This window comes from Falco cherrug, chromosome 4, assembly GCF_023634085.1.
Source record: "Falco cherrug isolate bFalChe1 chromosome 4, bFalChe1.pri, whole genome shotgun sequence".
Taxonomy (NCBI): Eukaryota; Metazoa; Chordata; class Aves; order Falconiformes; family Falconidae; genus Falco; species Falco cherrug.
The window spans coordinates 103,509,880-103,535,332 of record NC_073700.1 but is presented as its reverse complement, the minus strand read 5'-3'; the positions used below and the strand labels follow the sequence as shown (position 1 = coordinate 103,535,332).

At 37.0% G+C, this 25,453-nt stretch overlaps 1 protein-coding gene across 6 annotated transcripts in view; it reads right to left on the bottom strand.

Annotated features, from left to right (window-relative positions):
• The window catches only part of SLC4A7 (solute carrier family 4 member 7), a 97,579-nt gene that overhangs the window by 10,612 nt on the left and 61,514 nt on the right, over positions 1 to 25,453 (bottom strand). For 4 of the 6 annotated variants that reach the window (XM_055710242.1, XM_027814769.2, XM_055710244.1 and 1 more), the window contains 16 exons: positions 22,658 to 22,773; positions 21,803 to 21,862; positions 21,052 to 21,209; positions 19,253 to 19,340; positions 17,587 to 17,733; positions 16,212 to 16,315; positions 14,494 to 14,668; positions 12,017 to 12,150; positions 11,216 to 11,461; positions 7,203 to 7,308; positions 5,141 to 5,302; positions 4,132 to 4,245; positions 3,500 to 3,661; positions 2,997 to 3,248; positions 755 to 823; positions 152 to 325 (listed from right to left, as the gene is read on the bottom strand). In XM_055710242.1, the coding sequence (XP_055566217.1) occupies positions 152 to 325; positions 755 to 823; positions 2,997 to 3,248; positions 3,500 to 3,661; positions 4,132 to 4,245; positions 5,141 to 5,302; positions 7,203 to 7,308; positions 11,216 to 11,461; positions 12,017 to 12,150; positions 14,494 to 14,668; positions 16,212 to 16,315; positions 17,587 to 17,733; positions 19,253 to 19,340; positions 21,052 to 21,209; positions 21,803 to 21,862; positions 22,658 to 22,773 (2,267 nt within the window). The remainder of the gene's footprint in view (positions 1 to 151; positions 326 to 754; positions 824 to 2,996; positions 3,249 to 3,499; positions 3,662 to 4,131; positions 4,246 to 5,140; positions 5,303 to 7,202; positions 7,309 to 11,215; positions 11,462 to 12,016; positions 12,151 to 14,493; positions 14,669 to 16,211; positions 16,316 to 17,586; positions 17,734 to 19,252; positions 19,341 to 21,051; positions 21,210 to 21,802; positions 21,863 to 22,657; positions 22,774 to 25,453) is intronic. The other 2 variants (XM_055710243.1, XM_027814774.2) reach the window with 1 other exon arrangement.

The following is a 25,453-nucleotide window of genomic DNA, read 5'->3' as shown; positions in this document are numbered from 1 at the left end:
CCTTTTGTGTTTCAAAAGTGAACATGTACTATGGGTTCTTTTGTTTCTTCCCCACACCCTTCTTTCTTAAGGCAGCAAATACATTCTGAAGAGGTTCTGGATGATGCACATACTCTTGGACAATTATTAGTTTGTAAAGCAGAACACTTACCATCATAGGGAAAACAACAGCAGCTGCAGAGGCTTTAATCACCCACAACAGAACTAGACAAGTGAGCTGAACAACTGTAAAGATATGGACCTTCCAGAGCGGCACGTAACGTAGATAAATCAGGTCAGGTTGATGTTTGGCAGGCATTCCAAACAATTTTATACGGTCAAAAAACTGCATTGAAAAATAAAATCATCCTTCAGTTAGTTATTTTCTTTCCCTCCAGAAGGCGATAAACATTTTTAGTGGACTCCAGAAACAATATAAACCCAAATAAAGTATTAATGAAGGACACTGAACATGCAGTGGGGTAGGGCTGGGGGCATTTTCTTTTGTTGGGTCATCCCAGCCCCCCCAGTCCCCCATTACTACTACAAAATTTCACAGTATTTCAGGTAATTCGTTGCTCAGCTATACTACTGAAAGAACAAATGCGAAGTGAAAAGTGAAGGTACAGCACAGTCTGAACATGACACTCAGGAAATTATCGTAAATACTATTCAGTCAATATGGGCTAACGTTATTGTTGCTCTCAAAGTGTTATAACTTCCTTTTCATTTAGTGTAAAACAGAAGCGAACTGCTCATTAAAATCAGACTTTACCTGAATGCCTTTTAATGAAGATACTCCCATGTAAAGAAAGACACCATACAAAACTGGCATTGGAATAAACTGGAGAGGAAAAAACCATCCACAGTTAGTTGTAGAATCGGCGTGGCTAACAGCAGTCCATATTGGCAAAAGACATGGACCCAGGTTTTCTTTGCATTATATTTTACTGAAGTGAAATCTGTGAAAGCTGCGGTTCTTTTATTTATAAAGAAAATACACACATCACTGAGCAGCAAAAAAATCTAGAGCTAACAAGGCCATCATCAGGATTTAAAAAGTAGTTCCACCTCTGACCGCCTATTAATTCAATTTTCTAGGTTGCAACCATGATTACTATTAATGCTAAGTATGCTGCTTTATGTTGCTATCTGACAGGAACTGTATTGAGACTATTAGCTTCATGAAATTGCCAAATGAAGTTTTGCTTTTGATCACTATCTTGCATTTCTGGAGCAGATTAAATAAAACACTGAGCTATTAAAATATCCTGATTTCTCAGAGCTAAATTTTGCTGTAATAAGATCAATTTAAACCTTACCAAGATAATGAAGCTGTCCACTGATTTCAGTGGCATTTGCATGAAACCTCTGCAGCCTACACAAAGCAAGCAAAGTCTTCTTTGCTCCTGAATTCATGACACTTCTGAGTAAAGGACAGCCAAGATACTATTTGAAATCTTAATAAAAACAGCTACCATCAAGCCTGAACAAAAGCCTTTACTGAAACTTAAATAGTGTGGATTAAAACTACACCTTAGGGATTTGTTACTGCATAGACAGATACATACATGCGCGCGTGTGTGTGTATATAAAAGCTAATGTCTTCACTGTAAGCTCTAATTTGACATGCTAATAACTTCATTTAAGTTAATTTTTACTGCATTAACTCAGTATAAAACCATACATGAAACAAAGCCACAGCAACCTACAGATGCAAGGCTTTGTTCTCCTTCTTTCTTTTGAACAGTAAGGGCCATTCACATTGAAAAGGAAAAACATTTCATAAAGAGCAAAACAGTAGTAACACCATTCCCATTACCCTTGGTTTCAGAAAAAAAGTATTAGTTTCTAAGAAACAGCCGTTAAAACATGGGCTAAACCTCTAGCTTCAGCAATTGGCACCTTTATCGTTCGCTTTTTAGCAACAATAAATTTCAGTATTTCTGCTTTTGATCCTGATCATTTGTATTATACAGCTGAGCTCTTGGCAGCTTTTCAACCAGGGATTGTCAAATCTGAATAGTCATTCTTAATAACTGCCATTACCTTACTCTTTTCAGACCTTTACATTTTTTAACATTTACAAGTGATCAACTATTAAGAATTTATAATACGTACCTCTAATTACTAAACTACAGCTGTGTGTTCATAGGTTTGTTTCTTCCCATTATCTAAACTTAAACAGCCATTAGAAGCCACCTTTTTGTGAAATTACTTGTGATCTGTCTTTGCACAGACTTTTACAAAGTTCTTTAAAGGTATTCAAAATTATGCAATTTACGCAATGTCTGCTATTTCTGCAACAAAAAGACAGTTTTTTAATTTCTCCTTTTAACTACTGGATCTGAAACAGCAAAGGAGGAGTTGAATGAATTTTACTCAAATCTGAGCAAAAAGCCAACCGAATGATTGTTTTTTTTTCTGGAAGTCTTCGAAAGGGCACTATGGACATAAATTAAGAAACAGTGTAAACTGAGGCCACAATACGGCCCGCAAAATCTCTATTACACAGTGATGATGCATAAGATAATCTTGATGCTTCAAAGATCGAAGCAAGTTTAAAAAGCTGAAGATAACGAAAAGTGAACAATGTAATTTCTGATGATCACTTTTTCTGTTTATTCTGCTATATTATAATACTTCCACTCAACTTGATGTGTTTATTTATCACACTCCTTTTCTCTCTCTATTTATGACTCACATAAAAATACATAATTATGTTAGGGAACACAGACTCAAGAAACTAAAAAACAGCTGGCAAGAAAAATCAAGGAACATGGACAAAGGTTGTTTTCTTCACTACTCACTACATTGCTAGTTTGCTCAGATTTCATTTACTTGTATCTCCCCCCATCATTTCTATACAACTAACACCTCTTAAAGAATTTGAGAATGAGTCCAGGCATATTTTACTTAACAGAATTAAACTTCCTCACATTATGAAATGCTAAATCACAGTATCAAAATCAAAGCACAAAGAAAATACAAATATTTTGGAAAAAACTGTCTTTCACCTTTAACACAGAGGTCATGAACACTGACAGCCCCATCAGGACAAAAATCATCAATCCTGTCACTCGCTGCTCCCGGATTCCCAAAAACTTTGGTTGCTCTCCTGGTGCTGAGCATTCAGATTCAACTTTCAGGCTGTTAACATGACTTATAGACAGGACAGTTGCAGCAACAAACCACGGTAAGCCCATGATAGAACATATCCCCAACATAACACCAACCATGAGCAGATCAAGATGATAACCACAGCCTTTCTGTAAAATTAAACAAACAATTTGATAAACTTTATTTTTATATGATACCATATTTATAACTTAGCTGGTAAATAACAGAAAACTACAGAAGTTAGATACTTTGGAAGTGTCCACAAAATTGTATTTGTTCTTTATTAGTTAATATACACGTTTATTTAGTAGCTGTTGCAGTATTTCACAGACTCGCAGAATGAATCTGGTTTAAAAACTTGACTTGCACAAAACTTGAGTTTTGTGAAAATGACTTTTACCTTCAGCTTATGTTCCTTCCTGTTTATAATAACCGCTGTTATTTGCTGATCCATGAAAATGAGAATGGTACAGAGTAAAGCAGGAACAGCAGCTATCAAGAGTGTCCACCAAGGATTACTTCCAAGAGGATCTATGAACCATCCTCGGTCTTTTCGAGTGGGCTGAAAAAACAAATTATCAACGATATAAATTAAATTACTAAAATATAAAGCATATTTTATTGCTACAAATTGCAACAAATAGATCAAGTCTCTTATATATGTGTTTAGATTTTTTTCTAATGGCTTTGACCAAAAGCCGGATTTAGCTCTTAAATGTGAACATGACATTTATATGGAAAAAATTAAAACAAATCCATTCCATTCCTTCATTTTTGCACATCTGCACAAAAGAATGCTTCCTTTTCAGTGATATTGTAATATAATGCATAGTCTCTTCTGTCAGACGAGACATACATACAGAACAGAAGACAGAGTACTTCAACTACATTGTAAGTAAAAAAAATAAAATTTCTGTTTCTATACAATTCCACTGTTCTACTGTCTATGAAACTGCAAGCGTTTAAAACATTTTGGGGTCGTTTTTTTAAGTTTTACTTTTTTATCTTTTTTTTAAAGGTTTTATTTCTTACTTCAAATTTCTCTGGAACATGAAGCTTAGGAGAAGGTACTCCTACAAGGTAGTCAATCACAACCATGATTACTATAGTCAGAAATACTGCAAAATCACTGATGGTAGAACGAACCTACAAAGAAAAGACTTGTGTTAACTCTTGCTTCGTCTATTTGTATTGTATTACACTACAGAACATTATATAGTTTTTAAAATAAAAAGGGAAAATGTAAGCTGCCTGCCCACATAGCATGAAGTTGCAGAAGGTAAGTATTCTGTACAACGGTTCATCTGATTATCTCATTTAAATGTGATCTACTGCAAGAAGCAAATTACTTAAAATAACTCCTTCGTAAGTTTCCTGTCCCCTCAACCCTACTAGGAGGCTGGGCCATAACAGCTAGTCTTTTTGTAGCTTAATTCAAAAATATCAGTGAACTGTTCTGAAATCAATACCCATACATTTGATGTTTTAATAGATAAGAGCAGGATAATTTGCAATCTATTCAGGTTATCAGATGACTTTAACAAACATTAGGAACACACCGTAGGATGAGCTGAGGTTTGTATTTTGGCTAGGAGAAGCTGTATAAATCAGCCCAAGGATATTAGCCTCTATTAGAAATAGTAATCCCCTGAGAAACCTCTCAGAACCCTTCATACATCAGCAGTCTGGGGAAAGCAATCAATTGTTCTGTATGGCTAGGTGAGGAAAGCAGTAGCAGTATTATCTCTCCAAATGATACCCAACAATAACTATTAATATGGGGAGACAGACTGCTTAGGTCTTCTAATGTTTGGAATATCTTGTAACTACAGGAAGGTAGAGTAAGCACTGAAATTTCTGCAAACACTCTTTCCTCTACTGCCTTCAATTTTTGAATTTTTAGCTGATTTTCTATTTTCATTTCTTTTTCTGCCTTAAAAGAAATCCCTCAATACAAAGTTCTGAAGCAAAATAGAAAATTCAACTGTTAAGTTATACTAATGTATTTATCACAAGATAAAAATAGTCTAAACAGAATTACCTTAGTGGGGAAATAGCGTTTGGTCTTGAATTGCTTAAGGAAAGAGGAGAGGAAAAATGTTGTAAAGAATAATATGACAGACCAGAAGAGAACATCTGGAATGTATGGTCCATGACGGCCACAAGCTGATCCACGAAACACACCATGAAATTCTAAACATTCCTGCAAAGAGAAGAACTCCTTAAATTTCTACGTTTTATTCATTGAGTACATTCAACCTAACCTGCAGCTCCACAACATAAAACATATTTGAGAACTTTCACAATCCCAAAGAGGGGATTCTCCTTCCTTCATCACCACCTCATCTTGAAATGCAAAAAAATCCGCGTTGTCTGTTCCAGAAGAGCCACAGTAGCCATCACTGATGATTTTGGGATGACAAAATGCTGGGAGATGCGCAAGAATAAAAACTTCTTTACATTCACCTCATTTCTATTCTATTTCTCAAAGCATCACAAGATTGAATGTATAAATAAAGATTGAGGACTAAGCGCAGGAAATGCAGACTATCCAAAACCAACTTTCAAGCTAATGAACATAAACAGGCATCTCCTCAGTTTCTCCCACCTCTTTATTCTTGACTTTGTTTTGCCTCGATACAGATAAGAAACAAAGACTCTTACAAAATGAGATTAACCCAACTGTTAAGAAAAGAAATAGTTTCTAGTAAAGCAGAAAAAGCATCGCAAATAATGGATTTGAATAAAAAAGAAAACAAAGTCAGATGATCCCTATCCAAAAGGCTCACTGAAATGCAAAGTGAAGAATTAAAGTAGACACATGGAGTACAAGGAAACAAGAAGTCAATAAATCAAATAGTTGGAAGCAGCATTGCCGCAACCTAGTCTTTAAACAGGTTAATTTATTGAAAAATTTAACTTATGACAAAAATTCACCCCATTAACAATCTACTTTGATTATAAGCCCCACCACATCCTGGATCAGTTCTGTCTCTCTGCGAAGACTGAAGATGCTTAAGGGAATGAAAAGGTATATAAAATAAAAAATAAATATAGAATAAATATAAAAACTAAGTTCAAGAGAAACTGCCATCCTAAGTGATTACGGCAGACCAGGAGCCATCGGTGGTACATAGCAAACACTACAGCTAAAACTCAAGTAAAGCACTGAGGTTTTCCATAGCACTTTTGCTGTGCAAAATACCTACTTTCATTGTGAACATCTAAGGCCCAGACACAAGGAGAACCCCTACACAGGTAACTACTGCCATTTTAGATTGCCTAAGATGGCCAAAGTAGGCACACTCAGCTAGCAAACGCAACACAAAATCTATAGTAGATCCAAATCATTCAAGATGTAGGTGGAAACCAGATGCCAGGGTATGCAAAGTGGCCATGGACAGATGTGTTCAGGCAACTGATTCCCACCCAGGGAACTGTTATTAAGCAAAAATGTTTCTTCCTAAAAACCTTCAGTATCACTTCCACATAGTAACTTTCCTCCTCTTCATCTACCCAAAAAATTAGATATTGGTATAAAATATCAAGTTCAGAAGGTAATGCTTTCAAGCCTACTCCTTCAAATAGCTCTTCCCCTTTTCTTTTAATGTTCAATTTTCCAAATAGTTTTTTTCTTCCCATCGGTATTTAGATAATTTATTTGATTCTGTTATAGTTTTATACCAATGTCTAACAAACAGATTAACACGTTTGCTACCACATTTTAACTGCAGATTCCACCTTCACGTTATCTTAAAATTATTTGTTCACCCTTTCCAGGAGATTGAAGGAAGCAATCTCCTGTTTATCCGGCTCATCATATTCATCTGCACTTCAGAAGGAAGGCTGTTCTGCTTACCAGGATGAAAGTGGCTACCTCAAGTAAACATTTATGATATTAGCATTTACACTGCCACGGACTCATTCATTCAAACCACTACAATGACTGTTTAAAGCATTATGGGAAGAATAAAAGAGTTCAGAATACAGTTCAAATCAAGACAGAAACTAGATGAGAAATATTATATCAAGACTGGTGCTCTGTGGGCATTTATTTTTCATACATACATACACATGCACATATACAGCTTTTAGATACTCACAGAAACTGTAAGGTTACTCCATGCTATATTTTCCATAGACTTATTCATACTCCTCCACACCTTCAAAGTTTCATTGCTGGGTCTCTCAGGTTCAGAACACACACATCTGAAGGGAAGAAAAAAATAATGTACATGCTTTTAAACCATATGTGTCAAAATTTCAGTAGTTTCAAAAAACCTGAAGAATTTAAACCAGAGTTTATCCCCACCTTCTACAAAAGCAGCAGAGAACACGGCTCCTCCCCTAAATGACATGAACTAGGATTATTGGGAGGTGGGTAGGAATGAAGAATGAAAGAGGCAGCTGCTCAGGAGGTTTAACAGACTGAACAAGAAAAACAGACTATGTATTTTAAACAGTTAGAAGCAGGCCAGATATTGACTTAACTATTTGAATGATCTGCCAGTTTTCAAATAGATAATGTATGACACCACTTTCCAGCAACCCAGTGTATAACACAAAATATACTAACATACATTGTGTTATCCTCAAGGTTTCTACATAATTTGACTAACTTGGAACAAAGTTTTCTATGACTGTGTACAAATTAAGGTTTTCGGATTTCTATACAGCATAGCATCCCACAATGAGTCAAACTTCAATTAGTCCTATTGTACACCAACATAAGAGAAAACAGAGAGATTGAAACCATTTCATTTTAAGAAATTGTTATATATGACTGTTCCAGCAGTTCCTTTTCAAACCAGACATGCCAATGGCCTCTAGAAGTTTAAGTCTTTTCTGAAATTTGGTAGTTAGCCATTTATCTTGCATTTGACATGCCCTCTGACCACACCATGGCCAAAACTGGTCACACTGAAGTAGGACACCATTTTTGAGCATGTAGTTAGTGGGCTAACTGAAGATATAAATGCATAAACTGCTCAGATTTAGAGCAACTGCATGCATGCATTTTTAATACAAGTAAAAGTGTCCCTCCCTACTGCAGCGGTTTGCAGACTTGGACTGCAGAACCCTTTCTATCAGACAGGTTGACAGAAGTACAGATCAGTAAAAAAAAGTAACATTTAATATTGATTTAATGTGATGTTTTTAAATAAGGCTATTCAAGTACACCAAACCATAAGCTTAACATGTAAACATTTATGTAGAAGAGAAACATACAATAAGCAAGAAAAGTCTCCTTTTTTTATGAGATTCATCAAAATACTGAAAAACAACCATGGAACGGCATACTTGCACTCTGATAGTATGACAGTAAAGAAGGAAAAAGCACTAAACGTGCGTGGGCAAAAAGAACCTATATTTGCAAAGCATAATGTTTAAGGAACCTTAAAAAAATTATACGTATGTCCACCTTCTTTTGGTAACTGAATCATGAAGTAACAGCAAAAGGAAATAGGAGAAGACTGGAAAGCAGCAATTCCTACAAGGTAGTTCCAAACTGAGTAACTCGAGAACCATCAGAAGAGAAAGGAATTGCAACAGTAAGTATAAGATGAAAAGAAAGCATGTTTAGTTGTTTGTCAAGGCAGTAACACAAACAAGCATGCCGGAAGAAAGACTGATGGACAAATTTCTCAACAAATGCAATTAAGATAAGGAACGCCAGCAAGTAACTAAGTGGAAATCCAGGAAGAGAAAGAAAAAACAGAAAATGTAAGAGTATTAGAGACCGCCTTCTGGCTCACTTTGCTGAAGATACTTGTTTTGCACCCTCTTCCCCATTGGGGGTACAGAAGGGGGAAAAAAGCAAGCGTAAAAGGCTGGATCTCCTACAGCTTTGTGGTAGGGAAAAAAAAAAAAAAAAAAAAAGACAAACCAAAGTTGAACTCTGTGGCATGTCCTGAAAGAAAAGCCACACGTTCCTCTTCCCACTCTCATATGAGGCCTGCCTCTGCTAGCATAGCAAAACACAATCGGGTGGCAAGGGTCAGCAGACCTACAGATTTGCAGAACAGTTTCTGCCAGACTACTGAATTGAACACACTCACACAGGAGGCCAGTGAGGCCCCAGAGCCTCTGCAACAGAAGGATGAGCAGCCAGAAGAAAGGGAGAAATTAGGAAGTGAGCATACTCCCACGGCCCACTCCTGGCACCATGGCCTGGTCTTAACTGCTGGTAAGGCAGGAAAGTGAGTGTGAATGTCATGTGTGACTGGAATACAAGCAGCTGTCCAAGAAGGTGTTTGCCCAAAACTAATCCCATTGAACAGGAAAATTACGACCATCAGCTGGATTAAACAGTAACACAGGAACTACAAAAAGGCTTTTGGAAAGGAAAAAAAGAAAGAAAAAACAGAGAACCAAAAGGGAATTCTCCTGAAAGGAAGTACCAAAGCAGCATGAATGTTTGTAAAAGCAAGGAGAGATCTTAGAAGTGGAAACACAACAGCCAAAACTTGGTTTGACACTGCCAGAAGTCACCCTGCGATCAGTGATCCGTGCCCTGGCCAGGCAGAGCAGCCGCCCAGCGGAAGGTGGGCAGCCTGCCCTTTGAGAACTGCCTGCAGGGCGCAACAAGGAGGAACTGCTGGTAGATGTGACCTCCCAGGGGGCTGCCTCACTAGCAGAGAACCACACAGGTACAAATAAAGCTAGAGGACACACATTTCCAGCAGGAAGGGACCCACTAGCAGAGAAATCCATGCTCCTTAAGCATGGTGTGTGACTAACCCACGTGTCTGGGGCTGGAGGGTAAATATTGGTGGGGGTGCAATAAGAACTTCTGGGGATTAGTAACAGGAGACAGTTTAAAAACGTGTAGGTTCTTACTAGTATTCCTTAAGTATCTCACTTGAGTTTATCTGCTGTATCATTGATCCGGAACATATGGATTGCTGATTGACAGCTAACTGCATGTTGTTGATGAATCACAGAACAGCTTTGCTTTTGATTGGTTTAAACTATGCAAAATGAGCAGTTTCAGTAACAGTCAGCAGGACTTCCTCCTTCTGACAGGTGTGAGCTGTAACCCAATTCATCATGTTTAGTGGAACTATACCATAAGCTTGTAAATTTCACACTGAGCAGCAAAAGATAAAGCAGCATTTAAGTGTATCACCATAAACTAAAAAATATGAGTATCAAGACATGGTATAAGTAGTACTCAATGCTCATTTTACTGTATAAGTGAACTCTTAATGCAGAAGTGGTACAGGTGCACACTAAAAGTTAGCGTACTGGGTTTGCATGGTAAGGTTTTGGTAGCTGGGGGGCTACAGGGGTGGTTTCTGTGAGACGATGCCAGAAGCTTTTCCCACACTCAACAGAGCAAATGCCACTCAGCTCCAAGATGCACCCACCACTGGCCAAGGCTGAGCCCATCAGCAACAGCGGCAGCACCTCTAGGATAACACATTTAACAAGGGAAGTAAGTTACTGCATGACAGCAGCCAGGAGAGAGGAGTGAGAATACATGAGGGCAACAACTCTGCAGACACCCAGGTCAGTGCAGAAGGAGGACAGGAGGTGCTCCAGGTGCCAGAGCAGAGACCTGTTTTGTACTGACAGTTTTACTGCTAGTTACTGTGATTAACAGAATGGCTGTATTGTATTTTGTATTACTTTTCTCTCTCAAAAATAGTTTGGTTTTTTTAAGAAGTCAGGTATTCCCCATAACAGTAGAAAGCAACACTGTTTGAAGATGTTAACTCCCTATTCACATCATGTAAAAGTTGCAGAAGCTCTCCAAGTCTCAGCTACCTGGAAATAATCCTCACCCAGGTGGAGTAAACTATCATGATTTCTAGAGGTGGCAAGGCAAAACTCCAGTTCTGACCTTTGATCTCCAGGTTGACCTCGAGTAAAGCTCCAATTAAAGCAGGCATTGTCACAGCCCCTCATCCCTTCCAACCACCGACAGCTAACAGAAAATTCAATTCTACAGCATCCTGAATAGAATTTTTCTGAGGTTTCTCATGCCCGTACCACCCCCAGCATTCCTGCTACCCTCCCCAGGACAGGCACACATCACAGCTTAGTAGACTGTATGTCTCTATACTGTATTTCCCCTGTGTATTTTACTGACAGATAGAAACTTGGTACTTACGAATATAAAGTCAGTTTATCCAAATCATTGTGCATATTGAAGGCATAAACTTCTCCCAAATGAAAAAGCTTTTCCAATGCCTCATAAATAAATATGATGCATATAAGCGCTGCAAAAGCTTCCTCAGTAAATCGAGTGATGTAACACACAAGACTGCTGGCATCTGTGGCTACAAGCACTATGCATAAAAACGCAGTCCACAGACCAATGCTAGTTCGCAGGGAGAGGTAGGAAAGACCATAATCCCTGTGTGAAGAAAGAAACAGAAGCATTAACTGAGCTAAAAGTCACCTGTATTATATTCTATTTGAAAACAGATACCAAAGCCAAGCTCTATAGGTATTCACCACTTCTCTCATCCTTGATGTTGTTAGTTTTGAAGGAAGCAGAAACTTTTCTGTCTCATCTTCCACCAAAGCAAAGCAACACTATAAGGTGCCTCTAGGATTAAGGGTGTAACTACCTAGCTTGGGAAGCATCACAGGGATGACCTTTCAAGAACTACCTAGATGCTTTTCTCTTAGAGGGCAGATCAATCCCTGTTTACCACTGCAGAACCAAAGCCAACATCTTCAGTCAGAACATAACTTTTATTTAAGTCCTAGCCACTTTTTATTACTGATTTTCTCGTTAAGGCTCACTAGTGCCTCACAGCTTTGCCAAACCACACCCATCTCTCAGTCTCTTGCCACTATATTTACATCTTCATAGACACACACTTTTAACACACAATTCAATTACAGCTACTCTAACAGGCTAGAAAGTTAGAAAGTGCATCAAGCTAATACAAACATCACTTACCTGCAAAATTTAAATAGTATTTTTTCAAATACTAGAACTGGTCCGGTGCTCCCCAGAATAGTAAGAGGTTGCCCAGCAAAGAGAGAATAGGCAATCCCAGTTAATGAGGCTCCAAAGAGAGACTCTATTGCACTCTGTTTGGGGGAAAAGAAACTGCTGTAACTAAGCTGCCTTTCAGGTCAGCGTTTAGCATCACATCTACATAAATACAGTTTTAAGATGCATTAACTTAGAAACAAGACAATGTAAAAACAATGCAATTAATATAGATGTTTGCAACAAGAATAACTTAACACAGTTTTGCAATAACAATACCATGGACAAAAAATTTTGATAACTTCACTCCTGAGAAACATAAAGCCATCCAAGACCATGAGAACAAGTTAGTAGTCCTGCTAGCTATGGAGGAAAAACATACCAACAATTACTACAAATTAAATATATATATAAAAAAAAAAATGTTACTCAACATGTAGCTTAGAGAAAGAATTATCTGTCTCTGTAAAGAAAAAAAAAAAAAATATATCTTGCAACATACCTGTACCAAAACATGATACGGTGTGCTGTATCAAACCTGCATCAGTCAACCAAGTATTACAAAAGAAAAAACTGACAGGTGGAGGTGCAGGGGAAATTACATGACACCAAAAATAGATGAGCAGTAAACTAATGTCCCACCTGGTAATGCATTTCTTTTCCAGTTCTCGAATTAAATGTTTTACTGTAATATTTTCTGCTTTAAAAAAGTTGCAATGCACCTCAGAAGAGAGGGGCAAGACGTTTTAAATACTAAAATGATATTAAAGTTACATGAAAATAGTTAACTATCCCATTTACAACTATGAGAAGTCACGGATTACAGATTAAAAAATTCCCCCAGGAAGCCTTAAGTGTTTGTTATTTTGCAATTATGCAAGCCTAAGAAAACAGTATTTATGCAAACTTAAAGCTCCAATTCAGGAAAGCATCTAGAACGGGACAAAATGGTTTGCTGAACTGGGGCTATTAAAAATGAAAACATGAGTCCTTTGTTCATTACATCAGGAAAAAAAAATATATATAATCCCAGTCCCTTGTTCTATTACCTTTGAATTAGTGCTTTTGGTTAGTCAATGCATTAACCTTGGGGCTCTCAATCAGGGTGGCAGGGACAGAAGTACTGCGGAGGTGATGACCTCTGGGAATGTGAGGAAAGGTTTCAAAACACAAACTGTGTACCTTACAATGTCAGCTACTGTGCTTGAACAAGTGTGTGCAGTAACTAAATTTTATATTCAATGATGCACACCAAGTATCTGAAGGCAGGAACAAACCCGCAAACAATTCCAGATAGCTAAAAGAAAGAAGGTGTTTAAGAATCAAGCTTTAAAAAGAGCATATTTTCATTACACATGATGTGCATTCAAAAATTATACCAACATTTTGCTAACCATTCCTACATTTCAGCACACAGAAAAGACAGCAAATACAGAAAAAAAATTATCAGCTTGAAGTGCTATATCAATAAACAAAAATCTGACTCAACAGCGTTACTTGAAAGAGATAAAGTAGTGAACTAAATTTTAATACAGTACAAGCTTAAAAACTTGATCAAAGTATCAAGAAGATATTTATAGCATCATAAGCTTTACCAAAATCTTTGAATTTGTAAAGGATATGTCTATGTCTAAATACATCCTTCCCCCCCCCCAGGACAGAGCCTTGTTTCTTCATTATAGATTTAAAAACAGAAAATACACTTCAAACTAGTTTACTTACAAGCCAATTGACACAAACACCAAGTTATTAACATTGCTGATGTACAGTATTCCTTCCTTGCTCCAAAAACCAAAGTGCAATGATGTTTTGGTTTGAAAGGTGCTAGTGTTATCTCCTGCCCAACTTAACACTACCAAAATTTTGTACATATATGGTTTATATTCAAGTCTTTTACAATGAAGAGTATTTTCTGCTCCTAAACCTTAACCAGTTTTAATGTTAACAACATACATTAGTGAAAGCATATACATATCCCATCCATTACTGGCCCAATATGCAACTGACCACTACCATACACCGCAGGCATTATCATCCTTGTAGGCCTACTACTCAAGGCCAGTACACGTTCTTGGCTATCCACCTTGAGCCTCTGACTTTGCCTAAAGTAGGCCTAGTGGGATGGTGCACCTTTACTGCTATTCATCATTTTCAAGTAGCCAAAAAGAAGGTAATGCAAGCCTTTTCTCAATTCATGAAGCCATTCATCCAATAAGGCAGGATAAACATTTTTTACCTCCACTGTGCATCTTCTCCTGTTCACATGGGTTCCCCACATTTTCCACAGCAATTACCTTTTGGGGAAGATCTGCTTTGGGGCAGGCTAATCAAGTGCTGTGGGTAAATTCTTCAAATACAAGTATAAATAAATGAGACAAATGCACACAGTGACTTGCCTCTGAAGGTCTAAAAGCCTGGCCACTACCATTCTTTGTACTCACTATTCTGCCTTGTGTAGCTTCTCCCAGGAGCCCTCCAAAAGTGATTACAGGAGACATACAGGCACAGTATAGGAAAAGAATCGAGGCCAGGCACTGCAGGCTTAATGCATCCTTGAAGTCACTCAAGAAAAAAGGTGCTTTCCTTTTGATGTCAAGTATCAAACCACCAAAAAGCCTAAATAGGTGAGATGAAACTCGTCAAACTGTACACTAAAGGATTCTAGCTAGTTCAAAACTATGGGCTACACATGACTGCCAGTGCCTATTGCCAGCACAAATTAGCTATTTCATAATCCAGATTAAAGCATAACAGTTTAAAATCTAAATGAGAATCTTATTTATTCCATTTCAGTAGTATTCCAAATATAATCAAACAGGTTATCTACATTTTTAAAAGCTGGCTAGGTGTTTTTGTATATGGGCTAGATACTGAAAAAATATCTTTGCAAACAATTCCACCTAAATTATGTTTTAAGTCAAATCTGTCTTGTAATATTCAAAACAAGGAACAGGAAAAATATGCTAAAACCTCAACCAAAACTGCTGCATTGATACATATCAGTATCACTATTCCAGTAAGTAGTTTAGGTTTTTTATTTTAATTCTCTACATACATACAGTTAGGTCCACAAATAAATTTAGGTCTATCATTTTTAACATTGTTTTCATCTGGAGTATAAAGATGTTCTACAAATGCAAGTACAAAACCAAATATATATGTCAGTTAAATTGAATAATTTATTAGGAAGAAATTAAAAGGCTTTTGGCAGTTTCCCAAAAATTTCAAGACTCCAAAATACTAGGTATAATTTCCACCTACAAATAAAAAAATTATGTTGAGTTATTAAAAAAAATTCATTCCCAAGAAAAGCAATAGTCTCATCTAGGGATAATTCTGTGGGCAGAAATGAACTTCTCTGCTCCACATACTGCCTGAAAAAAAGGCAAAAAGTAAGCATACCAAAGCCAAAATGCTAAAAATCAATACGAATGTTGTAAAGTCCTTCTTGCAAGGATATGAGAAAGATGCATTTCATTTGGAACTTTATTATTTTGGGCACAACAACACTGTAAATCTTTTCCAGAATCTTTCAGCTGATTTAATCTCTACTCTCACATGAGGTATTACGGTTTAATCTTAACCAGGTATTTCCAGTGTTGGGGTCTTTATTTGGTAAGTATTTCATAATTAACAGAGAACAACAATGCAACTCAACTGAAAAAAATTCCTTCAATTTGATTTTAGATCTAAAAGAAACCTAACCAAAATAAAACCTAACCAATTCTGAAGTATTTTTTGCCACTTTATATTCCTTGTTGTTCCATGTCATACATGTTTAATAAAACAGATTTGCATTAACATAAATTTTTAGTACCTAGCCCAATACTGAAAATTGTATACTCCTGCTATAATTACGTTAATTGCATGCTCTTGAAAGTTATAAATTAAAACCCAATTCTTAAAAGTCAGTTAGTTAAATTAGGCAGCATCTTATATGAAATCCTTCGCAAATGTGTTGTGAAACATTGCCACAGGCTTGAAAATACTTTAAGCAGATTGGCATTTATAGGCAAGAATCCAACACTTGAAAAGGAAAAAGGATGCGCTCTGACACTTATACCATGGTATTTTATGTTCAAATGTCATCATTAAAAACTGTGAAGATTTAACACATTTATTTCTTTACAGTAGCTAGAATTTAGGGAAGTGAACACACCTTCCAGTTCTCTCAAGTTCAGGTCCAGCATGATGGCCTTCTTCTTTGAGAGTGTCTCCTGTAGGAGTAGATCCATTTGGAAATTTAGGTACCTTCCTTTTCTCCTAAAGAAAGGAAGGAAAAGAAGAAAAAAGAAGAAAAAAACCCATACTTTAAGACTGCATTTACACTAAAACCTGTAATTCAAAGACAGCGTGCAGACACTCCATGCCTTCCAAACATTCTTCATTGTCCCAGCTTATCAGCAGTCCTCCATTTGCTATATTCATCTTTCGAGTACAGATGGCGAGAACTGTACAATACTCCCCAAAAGACCCTACTAGTACCTTGCACAACAGTACTGATCTTCCTTCTTTCTGTAAGAAAGACATCCATGAGACATGGGGAAGCAAAGCCTACCTTTTCAAGACACAGCAGAGGCTCAACCATGATGCCTAGAAATCTTCAGATTTTTTTTCCTCAATCATTTCCAGGGCAGAAGAGCCTCTGGTTTCTAAAAGAAACTGACCTCGCTTTATGACAGGCAGAGAATTTAGATGAAGTATAAATGAGAAGTCATTCCCCTACTGAGCAAGCTGCTCACCAGCTCCTTATAAATCTCTCAGCTGAGCTTGCCTCCCAAAACCCCCGAAGCCCTGCTTATTTTGGAAACAAGTGGTAGTCTCCGGCCATTAATGAATAAACCACACTGCTGTCACTCTTCCCGCTCCCTCAAACCACCGCTGGGTTCAACACCAATGTCACCCTTCTGAGGCTCTCCCCCACTTTTGACCCCAGCAGCAGGAACTCCCCTCAGCTGTAAAGCAGGAGGAAGGAAAGAAATCGATGTCCCTCTAAGGTCCAGCTCCCCAGCTCTCATTCGAAGCTTGTATCACAACTGAGCAATATGATCCATTTTTATCTACTTCATAAACATTCCGTGAACATTATCTGTTAGCCAATATACATTAAAACATTTCAATCGACACTGTATGCAAATAGAAGTTTTACATAAAAGAATTACAGTATTCTTGCTGATCACTGTTAGATTAAAAATGAAATTTATAATATGATCTCAGGTAGAATTTCAGACCAGTTCTCCTAGATCCCACATGAACTCACTTCAGTGTTACAAAAGGAAATAATAGTAAATACACTTACAAACATTGCAGAAGTTTGATTAACACTTCTTTTAACACTTAAATGGACAATCCACTTTTTCTTCCAAATCAATGTCACTGCCTTCCTCAAGTACACAATACACAATTTACTCGCATTGGGAAATGGCACTTGCAAAATAAAAATCACAGAAGCTTTCTATTGGACTTTTTTTCTCCCCTTTTTTTCATCCCCCCCCCCCCCCCCCCTTTTTTTTTTCCCCTTTTTCGCCTTTTACCTGGGAAGGAACACTTTTTGGTGGCTCAATTCGTATAGATGGATCCCATTCTCCTGGAGGCAGGACTGTCACTTGGTCTAGAAATTCATCAATTCCTGACAACAAATCATTTCTGTCTTTTGCTTTATAGGCAACGTCATGGAAAACCTGCAAAATAGTACCAACATTCATGGGGGGTTTTTTGTTGTTGTTTTGTGTTTTTTTTTTGAAAGAGGAACTGATCACAAGGAAAGTTTCATTATTTTTAAAAAAGCATGGAAAATTTTTTAAAGGTCCTCAAAATTTAGGCTTTTACTTTACTTGCATACTTTTGCATTAAAAACTATCTGTATGCACATCCCTATGGAACATAAAATAAGGAAGTTGTATCTTCAAACCCAAAAGGAATACTGAGTTCATTTCTAAATTTCGTTAAAAAGGTGATCTTCAATAGTCAGTAAATCAAGTTCACGTACTACTGCCCGAGTAATCCTGTCCCACAGCCACTGTGCCACCATGCTGTGCTGTATCAGGAAAAAAGGACCTCCAAACTAAAACACAAGTTTTTATAAGAATTTGTATACCTCAAGCTTAATTAAAAGATTTCTTAAAAAGCACACGAAAGCAATCCTCCGACTACTCAAAAAACCTCTATGCTGTTTTACAGACTACCACAACACAAACTCTGATTTGACAAACTCGTACTATTTGAGGGAAACAACAAAACAATTCCTGAATCCCAAAATGCTTTTTATACACACAGAGAAAGAAATGCTAGTGTTGCTATAAAAAAAACCTTTGCAGAAGATTATCCTGAACATTTGAAGCCTGAACTGTTTGTCTCCAAAGACATGACTGTTAAGTCTTCTAATTGCAAATTACATCTTTTAAGTCTATTTAGGTCTTTTTAGACCACTGACTAATTTATATTTTTCTATTTCAATGATCCACAGTATTGCTAAAAATCAGCCCACCTAAAAAATTAGAAGCTGCCACTAAAGCTTTTAATACTCAGTTCTCACACTGAACAAATACTGTATTCATCAACTGGTTGCCCAACTGTAAAATGACCATTCATCTGGTTCACATTTCCAAACTTTAAATTGTTCTACAGTAAACAAAAATTAAAATTTCCGTTAGATAACCCTAATAATTATCAGCAGTTCAGCAGGTGGCGCTCAATGCGAAGTCAGAAATAAAACATCCTATTTAAAACCATCCACCAGCGCTCTAAGCACATGACTTCAAATGCCTAGTAAAATTCTAATTTTAATGACTTGACCTCGCCTTGATTTAAAAAAAATCTCTGATGACTCAATCGCAGACATTCTTAAACCTTCTGTCCTGAACACTGGCAGTTTCCTTTGTCCTCTTCGACATAACAGTGATTCATACCAGACACAGCTCTATTCAATAGTTCTATTTCCCAATTCCACACAAAAATGAAATGTATACACCAAAGCTGAAGTGTTTTTTCAGAAATACATTTAAGATTTCTTCAAGGAAAACAAGGGGAAAAGTTAATTTACCATTATATAGTTCACTAACACAAGAAATAATTAGGTTTACAGTTCTTCATTTAACCAGTTTGGAGCTTTTTAGTTTAACTTGTCACTCCAGAATATATTTACTGAAAACAGTCAGTAAAAACATTATTCTAGACTACTAACTAAAAAACATCACTCACATCATCTGTCATAAGTGTTGCTATAGACCTTCCAATTTCATGGTACTGTGGAGCTTTTCCTGCTGGTCCCAGCAACAAAAACAAAAACCTGTGGAAAAAGCAACCGAGATGAACACAGCTGACTCATTTCAATATACTCAGAGGGTCCTTTCAAACTAACGTTTAAAGAAAATTTAGTAGTGAAGTAAAAATATCCTCTTCACCATTTCAGATCTTAAAGATTGCTGCAAGGCTAAGAAAAGACTTGCCTCAAAGTCATTACTGGAAGGAACTTGAATCCTGAACCAACATGACTTTGAAATCTTCTTAATTAAGCCTAATGTTTCAACCTTCTAAAGCCTTAAATGTAGTAGAAATCCACAGGCTAGAGCAGAATGAGTATTTCCTCCAGATTATGAGTTTCTGACATTCTGGCAAAGACCCCTCAGTGAGGGGTGACTGGGTACTTCACACAGCGGGTGCAGAGATATACTTCGAGCTACTGGCCATACTCATATCCTCGAAAGGAAGGGAACCTGTAGCTTGAACATCTATGAAGGTAAAAGTGACATTTTGGGCATCTGGGGGTGGGTCACAGCACACATTAACAGACAGTCTCCATTTCCAATCACAGTAAACAGGTATCACACTTTTTTTAAAAAAATACCAAACTTAAACAGGACTAGTACCTCTTAAGTTGAAATGATACAAACCTCAGTAATTCTTTTCATTACTTTCTTCCCATACTCCATGAAAATGAAGCTCCTAAGTACAACACATTTGAAAAAGGTATGGGGTTTCTTTCACCTCACAGTACAGAAAGCTCAATGTTATTTTTCCAAGTTGACTACCCTAACTGAAACTTAGATTGCATCTTCAGAATCAAGTATGCTATTCCAAATCTGCAACTCTACACCATTCTGAAAAATTTAGGACAGGACAGTTTTAGCTACATTAACACAATAATCTGTATGCAGAAATTTTGGAATTTCCCAAGAAACATTATGAGCACTAATATCAACTACCCTCTGAAAATTCTCACATTTATAAGAACACTGCCAAGATTATTTTTGCCTTTCATTAGAGTGTATAAACTGAAAATTACAAAGATAAACAAGTACTATGGTAATTTTAAAGCACTAAAAAGCCAAAACCACCAAAAAACATAAATGCACAGATTTATGTCAAACACCACAGAACAGCCCAATACATCAACATGCACAGAAAACAAAGTGGCCTCCATGATGTCTGATGAAATGACCTGCTATCTTCATCACGGGACCTGCATTTTGACATTTCGATTATCTGTGGTAGGTATACCCACAGTATGCTGGTGAGGCCCATGATTCTGTGGGGGTGAGGATGGGTGCACCAGGCTGGATGGCACGGAAAAGCTAAGTTTTTCCACCACCTACAGAATATTTGTGTGTACCAAGAGCAAAGCTTCAGAATAGACAGACTTTCAGACTTGGTGGATGGACTCTTCCCCACCATCACCTTGTGTTGCACCTAAAGAAACTGTATCAGTCTTCATATCCTTCTTTAAAATGGCAACACAAGCTTGAAAGACTCCAGGTCAGCTATCAGTTTCAACTTCTGCGCTTGTTTAAGACAGCATCATTACATGTATTTATAGCATTCAGCGAATTTATGTCTGATCTCATTCCTTTGAGTTTTACAGTAAATAACTGGCATTATGTTAAACAAAAGTCTGCATTTCTTCAGCTTAATAGAGTATGTATAAAAACTTACAACTATTTCAGATTGTAAATATTATCTTACTGTATAAGTAAAGCCAGACTTTCCAGGCATTTATTTACCGTGTAGGAACCGGAACCTCTGTGAGACCTGAGAGAAGCACAGCAGGGGAGAGCCTCACAAAAGCAATAATAGGTCTTTCTAAAAAATCTACTTCTCCCACTAACACATTTGATGCTTCTGCTCCTGAAGGAATTTTCCTCATGAAGTTCATATCAACCTATTCATACAAAGATGAAACAAGTGTTTATTCCCTTACATTTGTTAGCAGATATTCTATAACATAATTACAAACTTATCAGTATTTACTAGACATTTATGCTACAAAGAAAAATAAAAAAGCAAATTAAATATCCCACAGTACACAGAAGACAAACATATGTAGAAAATGTCAGCCAGCCAGCCAACTAATAATAAATTATTTTCTAGGAGTTAGAATTACTACCACCTACTGTATTCTAGAAGACTCCAAACTGCATAACCACCTTTCTAATATTACTTATCATGACAAACATTCTGTGAAAGGACGTAACAACAACTACACACTATTAACTAAGGAGAGTTCATGTAATTACACATGGTTTCCAGAATGCAGTTAGTTATTTCAGTGGCACATTTCAAGTATGTCCTAATTTTGAAAAATAATTTGTATGTTTATGTCTTCTTCCATAAGGAATATGACAGCTGCAAATCTTAACATTCATTTCTGTACATAATTACAGAAAGGCATTAGAAAATGGTACAGCACATGAACTCTGTGTTCACATATACACACACACAAGCACCAGTTACATTGCTATCTACATAACTTACAGATGGCCTCTTGAGTCCCACACCAAGTGTGCCACAACTACAGTGCCAGGAGGCTGACTCCTGCCCAACAGGAGACAAGGCAGGTGTACAGAAGGACAGGCCAAGCAAAAACGTAAAAACTGTGACAGAGGAGCAGGAATATATGGCACCTGCCATGATTAGATGAGAACTACAGTGTAAGTCAGCTTTCCTTAAACACAATTATTTCACTTGGCAAACCAATTTTCTTACAGTGTTTCACAGTATAGATGACACTACAGACTGAGTTTTATAGTAAAAGCCATAATGGAACTTGCCCAGCAAATTTAACTTATGAAAGAAATACACAGGATTCACAGTATTACACAAGATTTCCTTTAAGTGGTATTACATGCTCCCAATGATTAAGAGGTACAATAACTCTTGTACAGCAGATTCATAAAACATATAATACAAATCCCCTTTAAAAGCCCTCTATACAAAAATACCCAAAAAGTCAGTCCTAGAAAAACTGTTACAACACCATCTACAAAATATCTTTCGTAAGAGTCTTTATAGCAGATCTGAAAATACCTCCCTCTGCATGAGAAAGTACAGCTGCTGCACTCCTGAAGTTACCAAAATACTGAAAAGATTATCAAACAAAACAAAGTTGAGTCCCACTGGGAAAAGTTTCAAAATGTATGACACACTTAGCCTACGCCACATTCTGACACTCATACATACAAGTTACGTCTTAGTATGTATGTCTTATGAACACTTGTACACATGTGCATGTATGTGTCTCAGTTGTAACTAAAAGGGAAGTTACAACCAGGGCATTTTTTGTTACATACTTATTTTGTGCTAAGCATTAAGGTATTTAACGTTATTTACCTTACTAAAATCAACTGTGCTGTTTTCTCTGCTTCCTCCTGTCCCAGTACCTTTAACGTCTCCACTTTTCCCAGTGTCTAAATTTCCAGGTGCTGACTGTGGAGAAGCTAACAGCCCTAAATTAAAACAAAAGAGGTAAGTTCAAAATGATGTATGAAGTGAACCAAGTATGCGACACTACCAAAACTCAATGTGGCAGCTTGCTTAAAGCAAATGTGCAAGTTATTCAGTGCCCCACATTAGTATCATAAATGCAACATTAACAAGTCATTGTGTTGTCAAAATAAAGACATAATTTTAAAAAAAATTAAGTATTGCCCAAATGATGGCCATTTGCAGAACAGTCACCAGAAAACAAAAGCTACTTTAATCACAGAAAAAATAACAACTGTTGACATTAATCATAACTGCTCTAGTAGTTAGTAGACACCATCTTCACTACATTTAGAAGTCCTCAAACACAAAAAGCAAACATCTCTGCAACCCAGACTGCTGTGTAGCAGTTATTTGAGTTGTAAAAAGCCTCAGCAAGCCTCAGGCTACAACTACAGGGAATGATACCCCGGTAGTCAACTAACCTGTACAAGTAAATAGTGTACTAATAGTGTACTACATGAAGGATAAACAGCTTGCAAGCCATAATTTCAATCAACAAACCAAAGCTCCAACTGCTGATCTGACCAGATGTTACTACATTAAATGGTCTAACACACTAGCTGAAGAGGCACATACAATTGTTTAAGTTAAATGTACAGGTGCCCTCTAACACCTGCACCAAGGCAAGACGGTTTTATGTAGCTTGCTACACTACTATTAACAGAGGTTCAGTGAAGGGCCCAAAAGGCAAGTAACCCAGGTGTTCATACACAGTGAATTCCACATTGCACCACAGTTATCCCTACCCAACTACCAAAAGCTGGTCTAGGCATGCATAACCAAGCCCAAATCCCATCTTTTGTATTACAGAGCTTTTACTTGTTCAGTATAACATGTGCTAGAAGTGCATTTGGCCTTGCTTGTCTACACTAGACCTTTCAGATGTGGTGATAAAACATGCTTTAACATGCTTTCAAAACCACATCTATACAAAGACTAAAGTCTAAACACTGTATTAGATGCAGAAACTTTGTATTTAGGTCAAGTGTCACTAGTCAAGATAAAACTGAAGTCCTCATTGGCTACCTTTTCGCTATTGTTCTGTCATAACTACTGTTGCACAACTACTTGCATCCCTCCATGTTTATAATTTAGCAATTTGACACTTTTAACCATTTCAAATGACAACTGAACTAACTTTACTTGATCTCCAAATTTCTTTCCAAAAAACTCTTTCAAAAGAGCCATCATATTAATGGAAAACATGCAGGTCCAAGCCTTTACCACTGATTTTCATTCTAAGCAGTTCACAGGGATGTAAGTGGTGCTGGTAGTTTTTCCTGAAGCAAAACTCAAATGAAGTTAATCAACTGTAATTTCCTTTGTGAATCCTAACATGCACAAGTAATTAGCTAACACTATAAATACTACACTCATCTAGAGAGGGGAGGGGGGGGGAAATCATTCTACCCTTTCACTCCAAGATGTATGCATTATTCACAAGAATAACAGCAATCCAATCAAACGCCTGTGAAATCAGCTGTTCAAAGTACTTAACTGCGTAAGAGTTAATATTAAGATGTGTTTGTAGGACTGGAAATAGAAAGGAAACATTAAACAGTTGTTGCAGAAGAAGAGCATAATATTTAAGTTTATACATACAGATTTTTCCCTCCCCCCCCCCCCCCCACGTAGCAATAGAAGTAACTGAAGATGTATGACTGATGAAAGATGACTAATAATGTATCATTTTTCAATTTTCACAAATGCCTTGTGAGCAAGAGCAAGCACAGACTAGAAATAAAAGTGGAGAGATAATCAAGGAGGAGGATACAGAATAAGGATTCCACACATTAGCATAAACTAATTTATTATTTCAGTACTAAAGTGATACTGGTTCATCCAAAAGGCTTGCCTTCAAAATTTCTACAGCCAGTCACACTTACGGTTCACAAGTTTTGGCACTGATACAGGAACATTTGCCTGATCCTAAACCACATGTAAATAGTTTTCCTTTCTGTTGGTCTTAACAGTCAGCCAGACTGCTGGTGCTCACATGAGAATACTGCTTACAGGTTTTCAGACTTGAGCAAGCATTTCCATATGATACTGCATTTCATTATGCATATCATTCAATCTGATATTTGCAGGGCAACTCAGAATTTAAAAAATCATCATCTCTAATAGCATAACACCATTACTCAAATTTCACACCAATAAAAGAACAAATTTCCTTCTCTTTTCCAGTTCAGTAGATACAGACTGAGAGGCGACTGCTTAGTAATTTTTCCAGACTGTGAGACTGAGAAATTCATCTAGCCGTACCAAGATACTAAGGTGATCGTCACAAATACACAGTACTCTTACTGATGTTAGTTAGGGCAAATATACCACCTGCCCCGCCTTCAAAAGACAGCAGTGGATCGAGTCTTGAGTAAATTTGGATTAAAACCTCATAAAATCACTCAAAGTACTTAAAACTACACCTTCACTAAAGATCATGTGCATTTTCTTTGTAGCTGCACTTAGTTTAATGTCGTCATCACAAAAATCTAATGAACATTGTCTTCTGGAAGAAGAAAGCAAGAATACAGATATTTGCCTCATCTCTGTTTCAGTAAAAAAAAGAAAGGTTGGGGACGTAAGAGAGGTTCAACACCTAAGCACAACTATTCCAATATAATTATGTTTATATAGGCT